Source organism: Phoenix dactylifera, chromosome 10 (genome assembly GCF_051530095.1).
Source record: "Phoenix dactylifera cultivar Ajwa chromosome 10, Ajwa_hap1_PhDact_Kaust_v1.1, whole genome shotgun sequence".
NCBI lineage: Eukaryota > Viridiplantae > Streptophyta > Magnoliopsida > Arecales > Arecaceae > Phoenix > Phoenix dactylifera.
In genome coordinates, this window is record NC_143199.1 from 26349308 (window position 1) to 26361208 (window position 11901).

The following is an 11901-nucleotide window of genomic DNA, read 5'->3' on the forward strand; positions in this document are numbered from 1 at the left end:
AAAGTCGTTTAAATCATGTGTGTGTGAAGATGCACAAGCACAAAGAATTTAATCCTAAATCCTATTACAAAAACGGAAAAAAAGACAGGACAGATAATTTTAATAGAGATTCTACAATACTAATTGCAATTTGAACCACTTAAAAATGCCTAGAAAATAAACACAGCGGAGTTTTCAACTTTTCTATTTTTTAAAGAAAAGGAAACTTTAGAGTCCATTGTTTCGAAGTTTCATGCTAAAATAGTTTTAAATGACATGAAAATATTATTCAAATTCTCTCATGACATATGTTTTACAAGTGTCCAAACAAATGATATTTGCATTATGTTATCTTAAAATGTGAAATTTTCCTAAAATTGAATATTCCACAACAAATTTAAAATACGAAAATCATGTCGACTAATGATGTGGCTTGCTGATTTGCGAATCCCATTATATGAATTTTAATGTATTTGCTCTACTAATATTATTCTTATCTCTACTAATAGTGTTCATTTTAACATCAACTAGAAGCACTGCCTCTTTCTTTATTCTTTTCCTTCTTTTAAGCTGCCATAAAAGCATATGAAACATTTAGTTCTTCAATATTGCAGATTAAGATAAATAGGTGAATTCTTAATTTAGATAATCCTTTACACAAAACAATTCTCCTATTTCAAGTAACCTCTTTATTATATGATATTATGATCCTTTTATGCATTAGTAAGAAGTAACCAAAACATGATTTTTTTTAGAAAAATAACAAAACATGACAAATTATAAGACTACAACCATTAGTTAGAATCACTAACTGTCAATATATTTCATAATGTCTACCAACTAAAGTTGAAGAAATTTGGAGATTTCTTATTGCTAAATCATTAATGAATAGATAATTTTTAGTAGTAGAATAACGATTTAATATTTTTTGGAAAAATATATGTGACCATCAAGGTTCGCACTCTTGACTTCTCTCAAGGGACAACCTACTAAACGAAGGTTGGTTGGCACTAAATGATTAATAGTAATCAGGCTATTTATGATGCACCCATCTCCGCTTGATGGATTCCATATACCACTGTACCACTAGTAGATTTGATGGAAACTTTTGCTGAGGGGTGTTTGTCCTACTCTCGATCAGCAAAACTTTACTCTCCTTGCTCTTTTGGATGAGCCAAAACTAACGGAACTAACATTCCTGACATGCTTATCCTTTAAAAAAAAGAACTCATTGATAAATGACAATGCTTTAGGGTAATAAAAAACAGTATATTGGATAGGGCTGAAATCAGATATTATATTGATTATTTATCGAATATTGGTATATTTATATTCATATTTATTTTATTCGATACAAAAATTTATATTCATATTTGTCTTTAAAAAAATATAGATATAAATCAGATACTAGAAGTACAGATATAAATTGAATAATTAAATTTTATGACCATAAAATCAAAAATATGACTAAGCGGATAATAAATCAAGTTAATAATACATTAATATGGTCATTTATTTTTTAAATTAAATAAATTTAAAAATAGATATTCGGATACGTATCGAATAGTCATTTATTTATATTTGTATCTTTTTTTCTGGATACAAATATAGATGCGGATATTAATTGAAACTTTAAATTTTTATTCATATACAAATAGATTTGAATATAAAATAAATCTACATAAATATGATTTAATTATTTTTATCTTTAATATTGGATGCAGGAGTAAAAAAAAATATTATACCTAAGAGCCGGATGAGACGTGATCCACTGGCCTTGTCTCGCCACCTCGCCCATGCCGGGCTTTCAGAAATATCAGGCGATTTGGTCGCACTCCGGTGAGCATAACACGCAATCCAAATACCAAGGAATCATTTCTCTCATGAGCCATCATGACTTGACTCACGTAAGACGCCGAGGGGCACAATGCCCTTAACGGAAGCTGTCTTCAGCTGCACAGCCCGCACACAGACACCAAACACAACCAACCAAAACGGTCCACGACATCAAATCTGTGAGGACCCAGGGACTGTTTTCTTGCGTGGTGTGATTCCTTTGGAGTTTCTTTAAGTGTTGGGCAGTGGGTTAAGACAGCTGGATCTGTTCTTTAATGTATGGGTCCGGAATCGGGTACCCATTCTTTTATCAGTCGTATCCAACCATCCATCCATCCTTTTTACGTGACGACGAAGCAGAGGCGGTTCTTATTAAGAAAAAAAAAGGTTTTTTTATATATATACCCTTATACATATATAAAATTATGTGTGTGTGTGTATATATATATATATATATATATATATATATATATATATATATATATATATATATATATATATATATATTTATAAATTGACTAATTATGCATGTATTCTTATAATTATTTTTCTTACATGCAAATCTTTATAATTTCTGAAATTATATATATATATATATATATTCTTACAAATTTTACTATTAATATGTATATCTTTATAAATTATTTCTATTTACAAGCATATCATTAACAACATAATGCATGCAGAAAAAAATATTTATAATGTATGTATATGCAAAAAAATAATTTATAAGTGTGTATATATGAATAATAAATTTGTGAGGTATACATATATTTCAGATATTTATGAGAATATGCATATAAAAAAATAATTATAAGCATATATATGAAAATAACAAATTTGTGAGGATATAAACGTAACTTAGGTATTTATAGGATATATATATATATGCTAAAAGTTCACAAAATATCTAACAATATTTTTTTAGAGATACCTTTCTACTTGCATAAATAATTTTTTTAATAAATATGTATATAAAAAAGACTTCGAATCCTCGGTCGTCATTCGATAAGTTTAGTTTAATTAACCATGGTTATCTTACGTGAAGTAGTAATGGCTGAATTTGAACTACACTTCCTATTTAAATGCATGTAGGAGAGGATCTTGATTCTAATAGAAGAGAACACTCTAATAGTGGCACTACCATAAATTATACCTTTTTTTTCAAAGAAATATGTTTACAAATCAAATAATTTTCAAAAAAAACTAAAAAGCTAAGTTGCATGAAAGTATTGGTGCTTTATACCACAACCTTCACTTACTTATTCCTCTAGCATAAATATATAGCACCAAGCCTCCCAAACCATGTGTTATGCCATTGTGCATGATAAAATTTAGGAGTGCGATTAGATCCCGTAATGCTATTCATATTTTAAGACCATGTTTAATTTTTTTAGCAATTATAGATTCCTCCATAACCTTTTCTGCTAAAAATATTTTGACCTTCTATAACTTAATTCTTCTGCGAGCGTCTAAATCTTCTGCCCATCAAAAGAGGGGGCGGCAAGCTAATAGCCTTACGGAAGAGGATGTATCTATCTGCGGCTCTTAAACCAAACTTCGAGGAGGTAACCTCCTGCCCTCTGACACGTGCAGGGCACGTGCATAATAGTAGATGCTCATCCCTTTCTCCGAGATGACATCACCCTACCTTTAACCTTTCCGTCTACCACCGTCTTACCTGAGAGAGAGAGAGAGAGAGAGAGAGAGAGAGAGAGAGAGAGAGAGCTCAGCTCTCAGCCTCCCAGCCAGCGTCCTTCTCCTTACACAAACAGCAGATATGCAACCCCATCAACCGTAGAGAGAGAGAGAGAAACGCAGAGAAAAACAAGAGAGAAACCTCTCCTACGTTTGGTTTCAGGTTTCCTTAGCTTTTTGTTAAGGAAGCCACCCAGTCCTTGCCACAAGCAGTGGAAGAGCTAGTAGAGAGAAGGAGAGAGACACAATCCAAAAGAAAGAGGAAGAGACTTGCCTCTACTTGCTACTAACTTCCAGGAGAAAGCAAGCAGGAGTGTGAACACATAGGCAGCAGCACTCGAGTCCTATTTCTCAAGATTTCCAGTGGCTAATTTTCAAGATAGAGCTCATAACAGTGCAGATCTGAGCCTGCTTAGCTCTATTATTATCGTATAGTATTGCAAACAGAAAAGAAGAAGAAGAAGAAGAAGAAGAAGAAGAAGAAGATGCAGTCAGGATATGGAAGCGTGTCGGAGATCCAGCAATTCATGATGGAGAGCTGCGGCAGCTCGATCTTCTCCATGTCCTCGGCCGCCCCCTCGAACCCCTCGGCCGACATCCATGCCGCTGCCTCCCAGCCTCTCAAATACCATCCCCTCCACCACCCCCAGCCCAGCTCCCACCACCAGCAGCAGCCCCAGCCCCAGCCCCAGCCCCCCCCGCCGCCCCCCCCGCACCACTTCTCCTACTTCCACCCCATCCCGATAACCCAGCAGCTCTTCCAGCAGAGCCACCAGTTCCAGCTGCTCCACCACCAGCACCAGCTCCGGTTGGATCACGAGTCGGGCCCCGAGAACTCGACCGCCGCCGCCGCCGGAGGCGGTGGGCCGGGTTTTCTCGCTGCTGCCATGAATTTCAAGCTGGCGGCCAATGAGAGCAGCGGCGGCGGCAGCCATGAGGGGCTGAACGACGACGACGGAGGGTCCGATAGCCGCCTCCATCACCACTGGCAGAGGGAGGAGGAATCAGCCATCAAGGAGCCCTCGTGGTAATTACTCACCCCCACACCCACTTTTCTTCGGTCCGGTCCCCATCTCTCTTTGCCATAAGATCTCAAGTTGGTCCGTGGAATTTTTCCAAATTTAGTTCTTTGAATTCTTGATTTTAGCTAATTTCCTCATTCTCTAACTAGACTTGAAAAAATTGTCCCAGCCAGTATTAATCCATGATTATATGACTTATAATAAGGGAGACATATATGCTAAATAGAAACAATTAAGGGGAAATGGAGGAAAGGAAATGAAAAGGTTGCTCCAAGAAGATCCTACGAAAAAAAAAGAGAGAAGCTCTTTTCTTTTGCCTTTATCCAGAACGAATGTTGGTCTTTTTACAGTTGTAAAAAATTCCTACAGCTGATGCTGAATTCTAAATCCTTGTTCTTATTTTCCCTTCTCTTCTTCTTTATCTCTCTTTCTTTGGGTTGCTATCATTGCAGGAGGCCTCTGGATATAGATTACATGAGTAGGAACAACAAGAGGTGCAAGGAGAAGGAGCCCGAGACGTCGACGAACAAGTACTGCAAGAAGAGCAAAGAAGGAGCGGAGCCGGACCATGGCGGACACATTACCGGCGGCAGCAACTACAAGCTCTTCAGCGAGCTCGAGGCCATCTGCAAGCCCGGCGGCAGCACTCCTGGTGGCGGCGGAGGCGCCAACCAGACCGGCTCCGGTTCTGCACTCACCGGCGACGAGACCGCCCTCGTGCACACCGCCACCAACCCAACAGGACTGGCAGCTGATCGCCACGTCGGCGGCTCGGAGACATCGGCCGGAGAAGAGGCAACGGTGAGGAAATTTTCCAAAGGAAGTGGGAGGAGGAATCGGAAGCGGGGGCGGCAGCAGAAGAAGCAGCTGAGCACGATCATGGCCTTCTTCGAGAACCTGGTGAAGCAGCTGATGGACCACCAGGAGAGCCTCCACCGGAAATTCTTGGAAGTGATGGAGAGGAGGGAGCGGGAGAGGACTGTCCGGGAGGAGGCCTGGAGGCGGCAGGAGGCGGCCAAGTCCAGCCGTGAGGCCGCCGCCCGGACCCAGGAGTGGGCCCTCGCCTCCTCCCGGGAGGCCGCCATCATCTCCTTCCTCGAGAAGACCACCGGCGAGACCGTCCACTTCCCCGAGAAGCTCCGATTCCCATCCCAATTCTCCGAAGAACACGGCAAGGAGGCCGAAACCACCGAAAACCTCCCGACCGAGCCCTCGAATAATACCATCATCAACGGCGATGGCAGCACCAACAAGATTCAGCTTAGCACGAGCCGGTGGCCGAAGCCCGAGGTCGAGGCGCTGATCCAGGTGCGGAGCGGGCTCGAGTCGAGGTTCCAGGAGCCCGGCCTGAAGGCCCCGCTGTGGGAGGAGGTGAGCTCGACGATGGCCGCCATGGGCTACCACCGGAGCGCGAAGCGGTGCAAGGAGAAGTGGGAGAACATCAACAAGTACTTCAGGAAGACAAAAGAGAGTGGCAAGAAGAGGCCGCGCAACTCCAAGACCTGCCCTTATTTCCAACAATTGGATCAGCTCTACTCCAAGTCCCTCACCAAGTCCCAGCCCGCTTCCTCTTCTTCCCCTAATGCCAATGCGGCTAGCTGTACGGCTTCCGGCACGGCCAGTGATCAACGGAAGGATAACTCCGAGCTCCTCGATGCCATCGTCGTGTCCACCGATCAGCAAGGCTTCAAGTTCCCTGAAATGAGCTCGTTGCACTTTGATTTCAATGGCAAAGGGGATGGAGACAACGAGCTTCCTCGCAATGTGGGAAGCAATGGCGAGGAAGAGGATGACGAGGATGACGAAGAGGGAGAGGAAAGAGAAGAAGGAGAAGGCTAGAACCAAGACCAACTCCACCAAGACGAGCACCATCACTTCTTCCGGTGTCTCCAATCCTAAATCTAGTTAATTACCTCCAAGAGGTAATCCTCTTCCATGTCGATGGCTACACTCTCTCTCTCTCTGTCCCCCCTTCTCAAAGTTTGCTATGTTTTCATATTATTTTCGAAGTAGAAACCAGTTTAGGACATGAATTAGTAGCACTAGTAGCTGAATAAAACCATGGATATATATATATATATATATATATATATATATATATATATATATATATATATATATATATATATATATATATATTAATCCCACTATCGATCGAGTAAAACCTGTTCTTGCAATTATCACAACATGATTCTCATTTCCATCCCTTCTCTCTCATCCTTTTCCATTCTCCATGTAGCTTACAAGACTGAATGCTCTTCTTAGTTTTGAGCAACATCTCAGAACTGAAATCAAAAGAACAAAGGTAGGCATCATGTCATCCAAGTCCTTTTCTATACATATTTTTTTTTTTAAAAGTTTCCACGCTAGAATGTTGTCACGGTTACTGATACAATAATGTGGATATTCTCCGGGCTTGCATGGATTAGAGATTTAGAGGGAGATAAGTGTCTTATTATATTAATTTAATAGTTGTTGGAGTTTGAATGATATGAGAGAGAGAGAGAGAGCCGTGATGGGGTTTGCGCTGTCTGAATCGCGTGACGTCAGTGATTGGAACCCCGCACGGCGCTGCTCATGCACGATGTTCGCATAGGAGGACTCGGGTGGGACCCATCGGCTCTGAATCCCATTTAAAAAGCACTCTCGAGGGACAGCGAGAGATAGGATGGACCCTCGGCGCCTGCAGGGCCTCGGACTATATCCATATTTTGGGAGCCCCCATTTTTAAGTTTTTTTTAATATAAACTTTAATAGTGATATGAGCGAGAGAGATGATAGTGGTGGTGCCAGATTTATCATCAGAAATCAAGAAGCTAGACTGATGGCGACCGAAAGAGCGATGAATTTTCAAGTAAACTGTGATCGGTGCTAAGGTCAAAGTTGCGTAGAAGGGCATTTCTTATGCAAAACGGATGCTGAGCGCAAACCGCATCATTCTTGAGAAAAATTCTGCCAATCATAATTATGTTCCTAGGAGATGCGTTTGATCCATGATACCTAGCATCTCTTGGGTGAGTGCGTCTTCCATCAAATTATTCATATCTACAAGAAGGCAAATAGTATGGCGGACTGGATGGTATTCTTTGAGGCCCAGCATTTCGAAGGCTTCATCTAGGACGACCATTCCTCAGTTCCGTCTTCATTACATTATGTCATTTTTCTTAGTTTCATGGGCTAGCTCATTATGTATGAGCTACTGCTGAAAAAAAAAAAAAAAAAAAGAGAAAAAAAGAAATAGGGGACAGTGAGAGAGAAAGAGAGAAGAAAGAAGGCAGCCTTCTCTCTCCCTCGCTCTCTTCTCTTATTTCTTCTCTCTCCATCCCCCCACGTCCACCTATCGCTGTGTACGGTGTGTGCTCTCGAGTCGCTGATCTAGTGCTCGATATTTAAAAATTTCTCCATCGTCTCCACCCATTCCCCCTGGCCGAAAAAGATAAGCGGCCTCGGTACCCGTTTTGGCACCCGGGGTCAGAAAAGGCCAGCCACCTTTTTGTTCTTGTCTAACAGAAACAACATGTAGCCTGGCAGGATGTTTTTTCCCTAAAAAAAAAAAAAAAAAAAAAAAAAAAAATCTCCCTTGGCAACATTGGAGGGTCTACTGCAGATCCGCTGTAAAGTGTGTACTGCACCATACTGTGTTTTGGCAATACATGGATGATTTCTGAATTTCTTGTTTGGATTTTTGGAGCAATGATGATGGCTTGGTAATGTTTGTGGGTGCCACCTTTTTTTATTTTTTGCTGATCTATCTCTGTAGGCTAGTTATTGGTTGTGGGCTAGTTTTACAGTTCATACCAATCAATCTTGGTTAGGTTAGTCTCAACCAATGTTTTAATTGAAATAATTGAATGGCTTTTAACTCACCAATCAGAACAAGCACCTCTGCACATCACAAGATTGCATTGTTCGATATTGATGAAGAATGAACCCATTGCGAGCATGAGTTTGTATTGTTCGATCTGAATGAAAGTTCTATATATTTTAATTGGATTTGCACATGCATGATTCTGCAACCAGGGTTATCGAAATTTATACAACCTGTGTGTGTGGCTGAGCTCAATAGGCCGAAAGAGAATCCAAAGAGATATTTATTTTTTTAATCAACTTCTTCAATATTAAGTTTTTTTTTTTTGTTTTTTGGTGGGGGAGGGGGGGCGAATCTTCTTCAATGTATTAAATGCAAGTCATCGTCTCATGATCAATAAAATATTAAATGCATGTTGTCGTCGTATGATCAATAAAAAATTGCTATGTACTCCAATTATAGGAATTTTCTTATAGAAATTTACTATAAGTAGGGTTTTAGATCACTGAACCGAAAATAAGACTCAAACTGTAAATAACACCTCCAAAGACTAGCATCAATGTCAAAGTTACGTACCATATTCAGCAAGAACATGAAAAAAGGTTCCACTTTGACCTAACCCTATATTGTCACTTGAATTCTCTTGATAAGTTATCATTATAATGCTTCAAACTATTAATCTAATACAAGATGAATGTTGAAAACATGCCAACATAGATAAAAGTTAAAAAAGTTGTCGATCAGTAATCGGAGTGGCAAATTGTAAATTGCTTTTTTTTTCACTTTCTTATTTTCTTGGCTTGACATGTTTATGCTGTACTCTTTTTCCTCCTTTTTTTTATAAGAGATGGATAAAGAAATGGAATCTAAGGATGCAAGAAAATGGTGGTTGAAGAGCTTCCTTGGGAATATATAAGAAAATAATTTGAAAAATCGAAGGCCATGCGTAAGGAACAACTTATGCACTTAAGGGATAAACAAGTTACAAATTGTGCTTAATAGACAACCAATTTTCAATAATTAAACCCTTTTTTTTTTGGTAGAGGTTAGTTCTCACTCTGTTCCTTGATACAAGATTGGAAATTAACCACTCCCACATATGGAGAATGAGTTTCACATATGTTACGGTATAAACTCTAGCCATGGAAATTCTCGTTTCGTGCATTCATTTTCTCCACAGTCAATTAATCAAAAAATTTCCTTTATCAATTTTTCTCTTTATTACATGAAATGGACTTGGACTTGATTCCTAGATTGGTGACTATGATGTAAGGACAATGACAGGATACTGCAGCACTAAACAATACAAGCACACCTCAGCATCTTGCTCAAAGTATATATATCACCTTATCAAATTAATGTGACACTTTCCTATTACTCCTGAACCAGCACCATATAACACATCAAACAGTTGAACCATGAAAAAGCTCCACAGCAACTGAATGATTTTTTTTTTTTTCTCTCTCTTTTCTGATTGAGACTTCTGAGTTAGTAAACGATTACTCTGATTCTTTCTCAAAAACTTACAACTTGGTGTTCATATATATCATTTATCATGGGCTAAGTGTATACAAAACAAAATGAGATCGAAGCAGCATTAGCTAGTCATTTTCTAAAACAACCAAGGAGCCTTTCCAGATTTCCTTTTAGGACTGTGGGCCCTCAAGTCACATAAGAGACCATGCAGGATAAGTATATGATGTACACATGGCATTCCTCTGACCAGGAGTCAGGCACACCCAATAATTCCTCGACTACAAAACACAAGCGGAAAAGGTGGCATCATGGTAGATGAAACAGACACAGCTCCTTCGTCTTGAAATTTGAATCCAAATATTTCAACGATACGGAATTGCCTGAAGGATTTCTCGTGATGCGGATGCCTTCCATGGTTACTGTCATGACTCAATTTTTTCCACTATTTCTATCTAAAAGCCCGGAAGAAGTAGGTGCATGGAGAGGAGGAAACACCAGAGACAGTCCCTCTCTTAGGGGCTGGTGTATGGTTGTCTTTATTAGGTAACTCTCTCTCCCTCTCTCTCTCTCTCTCTCTCTCACACACACACACACACACTCTATCCCATCCCATGGCTCTCTCGTAGCTATATACTGTCGTTTTAAGCAGTGCCTTCAAAGCCATCAACTTTAGGAACGGGCATGCTGGTAGGCTCTGCAATGAGCTCATAAACTTCAGGAAACAAGACCTGTTTTTTTTTTGTTTTTGTTGGCAAGCCAGTACATTGGCCAGGTTTTGGCAATTATGTGAGGGTTCTCCGGGCTGAGGCACTGAAGGACCACGTTTTACCATGAGATGTGGGCAAGGGTACTGTGGCAGACTTGAACTTACCATTTTTTAGAACACTTGTTGTTCTGTGATAAAAAAATTAAATGGTTTGGGAAATCATTTAGTGAATAAAATAGTTATGGAAATCGAATGCTGCGCCATGGTCCTTTTTTTTGTTTTGAGAAAGAAAAAAAAAAAAGACCAGACATTCCCACAAATTCAAATATGGAGCCTTCAAGATTGTAATGAAGTGTGTTACTTTGTCATGTACGTGGGAGAGGCATCCCCAGTACCATGCAGCTACGGAAGAGGCTTAAGAGACTTTCCAAGACAAATGTACCAAGCAAAACGCATGACTGTATTGGAACAGTGATATGGCAGATGGTATGCCTAAGAAAGACATAAAATTAGCCTTTTAAGCGCCGTTAAGTCATATAGCAGTGTACTAAGATGAGCGCTCCATAAATGAAGCTCGTAGCAATGAGTGCCTGTAATTGGCATCGTGCATGACCCATGGCTCATGCAGTGTAGGATATAATTTCTTCCTTTTGGCTCTCGAGAGAAATAAGTCAAATAAAAAAATAGTTTATATATGTGAACATAATTAGTGATCCTAGAAGTCCTATTTTGTTATTTATGTTAGCCAACAAGTTCAAGAATGGCTTTGTGATTAGAGTGCTTTTGTCCTTAAAAGTACCGAGAAAGATAATTTTTTTTATAGTGAAATAAAGGAAAAAAGACAAGGGCATGAACGATGGTTTCATCGGAGGAGGAATAGCTTATGAAAGTACTTACTTAGAATGGTTGTGCCGGGTATAGACAAATTGATTGGCATAATTGTTTTTGGCATCTATTTTTCTGAATATGTTTAATAGACACAAGGCTTGCCTGCTCTGTTTTGATATCATATACTGTCTTAGAATGTAAGGAACAAAAATGCCGATATTGTTGGATTGGTACAAGAATTTTTTGAGTTGTTGTTTGCAATAACATCTCGATCGATAACACTGGAGGAATAAATATTTTTATTTACCAAATTTGGATTACAAATATGCAAGGTGGGTTACTTATCACTTGGACAGTACTACCATCCCTCATTGAAACTGTAATTACTTGCATGTGTGCTGATTTGTGGCACAACTTGAACCGCATGCTATCCCTCTCGACCATATACCGTGACTGATAAGGGTTCAGGCTGTATCTTTTGCACGAAAGAATGAACGATCTTCTTTCGCAGCACCGACCGTTGAATCGCACCTTGCATAGATCTCAAA

At 39.7% G+C, this 11901-nt stretch overlaps 1 protein-coding gene across 1 annotated transcript; it reads left to right on the forward strand.

The window, feature by feature from the left end:
• Positions 1–3334: 3334 nt before the first annotated feature.
• On the forward strand, positions 3335–6564 carry LOC103710701 (uncharacterized). The gene is made up of 2 exons (XM_008796565.5): positions 3335–4540; positions 4988–6564. Exons 1-2 carry the CDS (start codon positions 3999–4001, stop codon positions 6372–6374), a joined length of 1929 nt encoding a protein of 642 aa, XP_008794787.4. The 5' UTR covers positions 3335–3998; the 3' UTR covers positions 6375–6564.
• The last annotated feature ends 5337 nt before the right edge of the window (positions 6565–11901 follow it).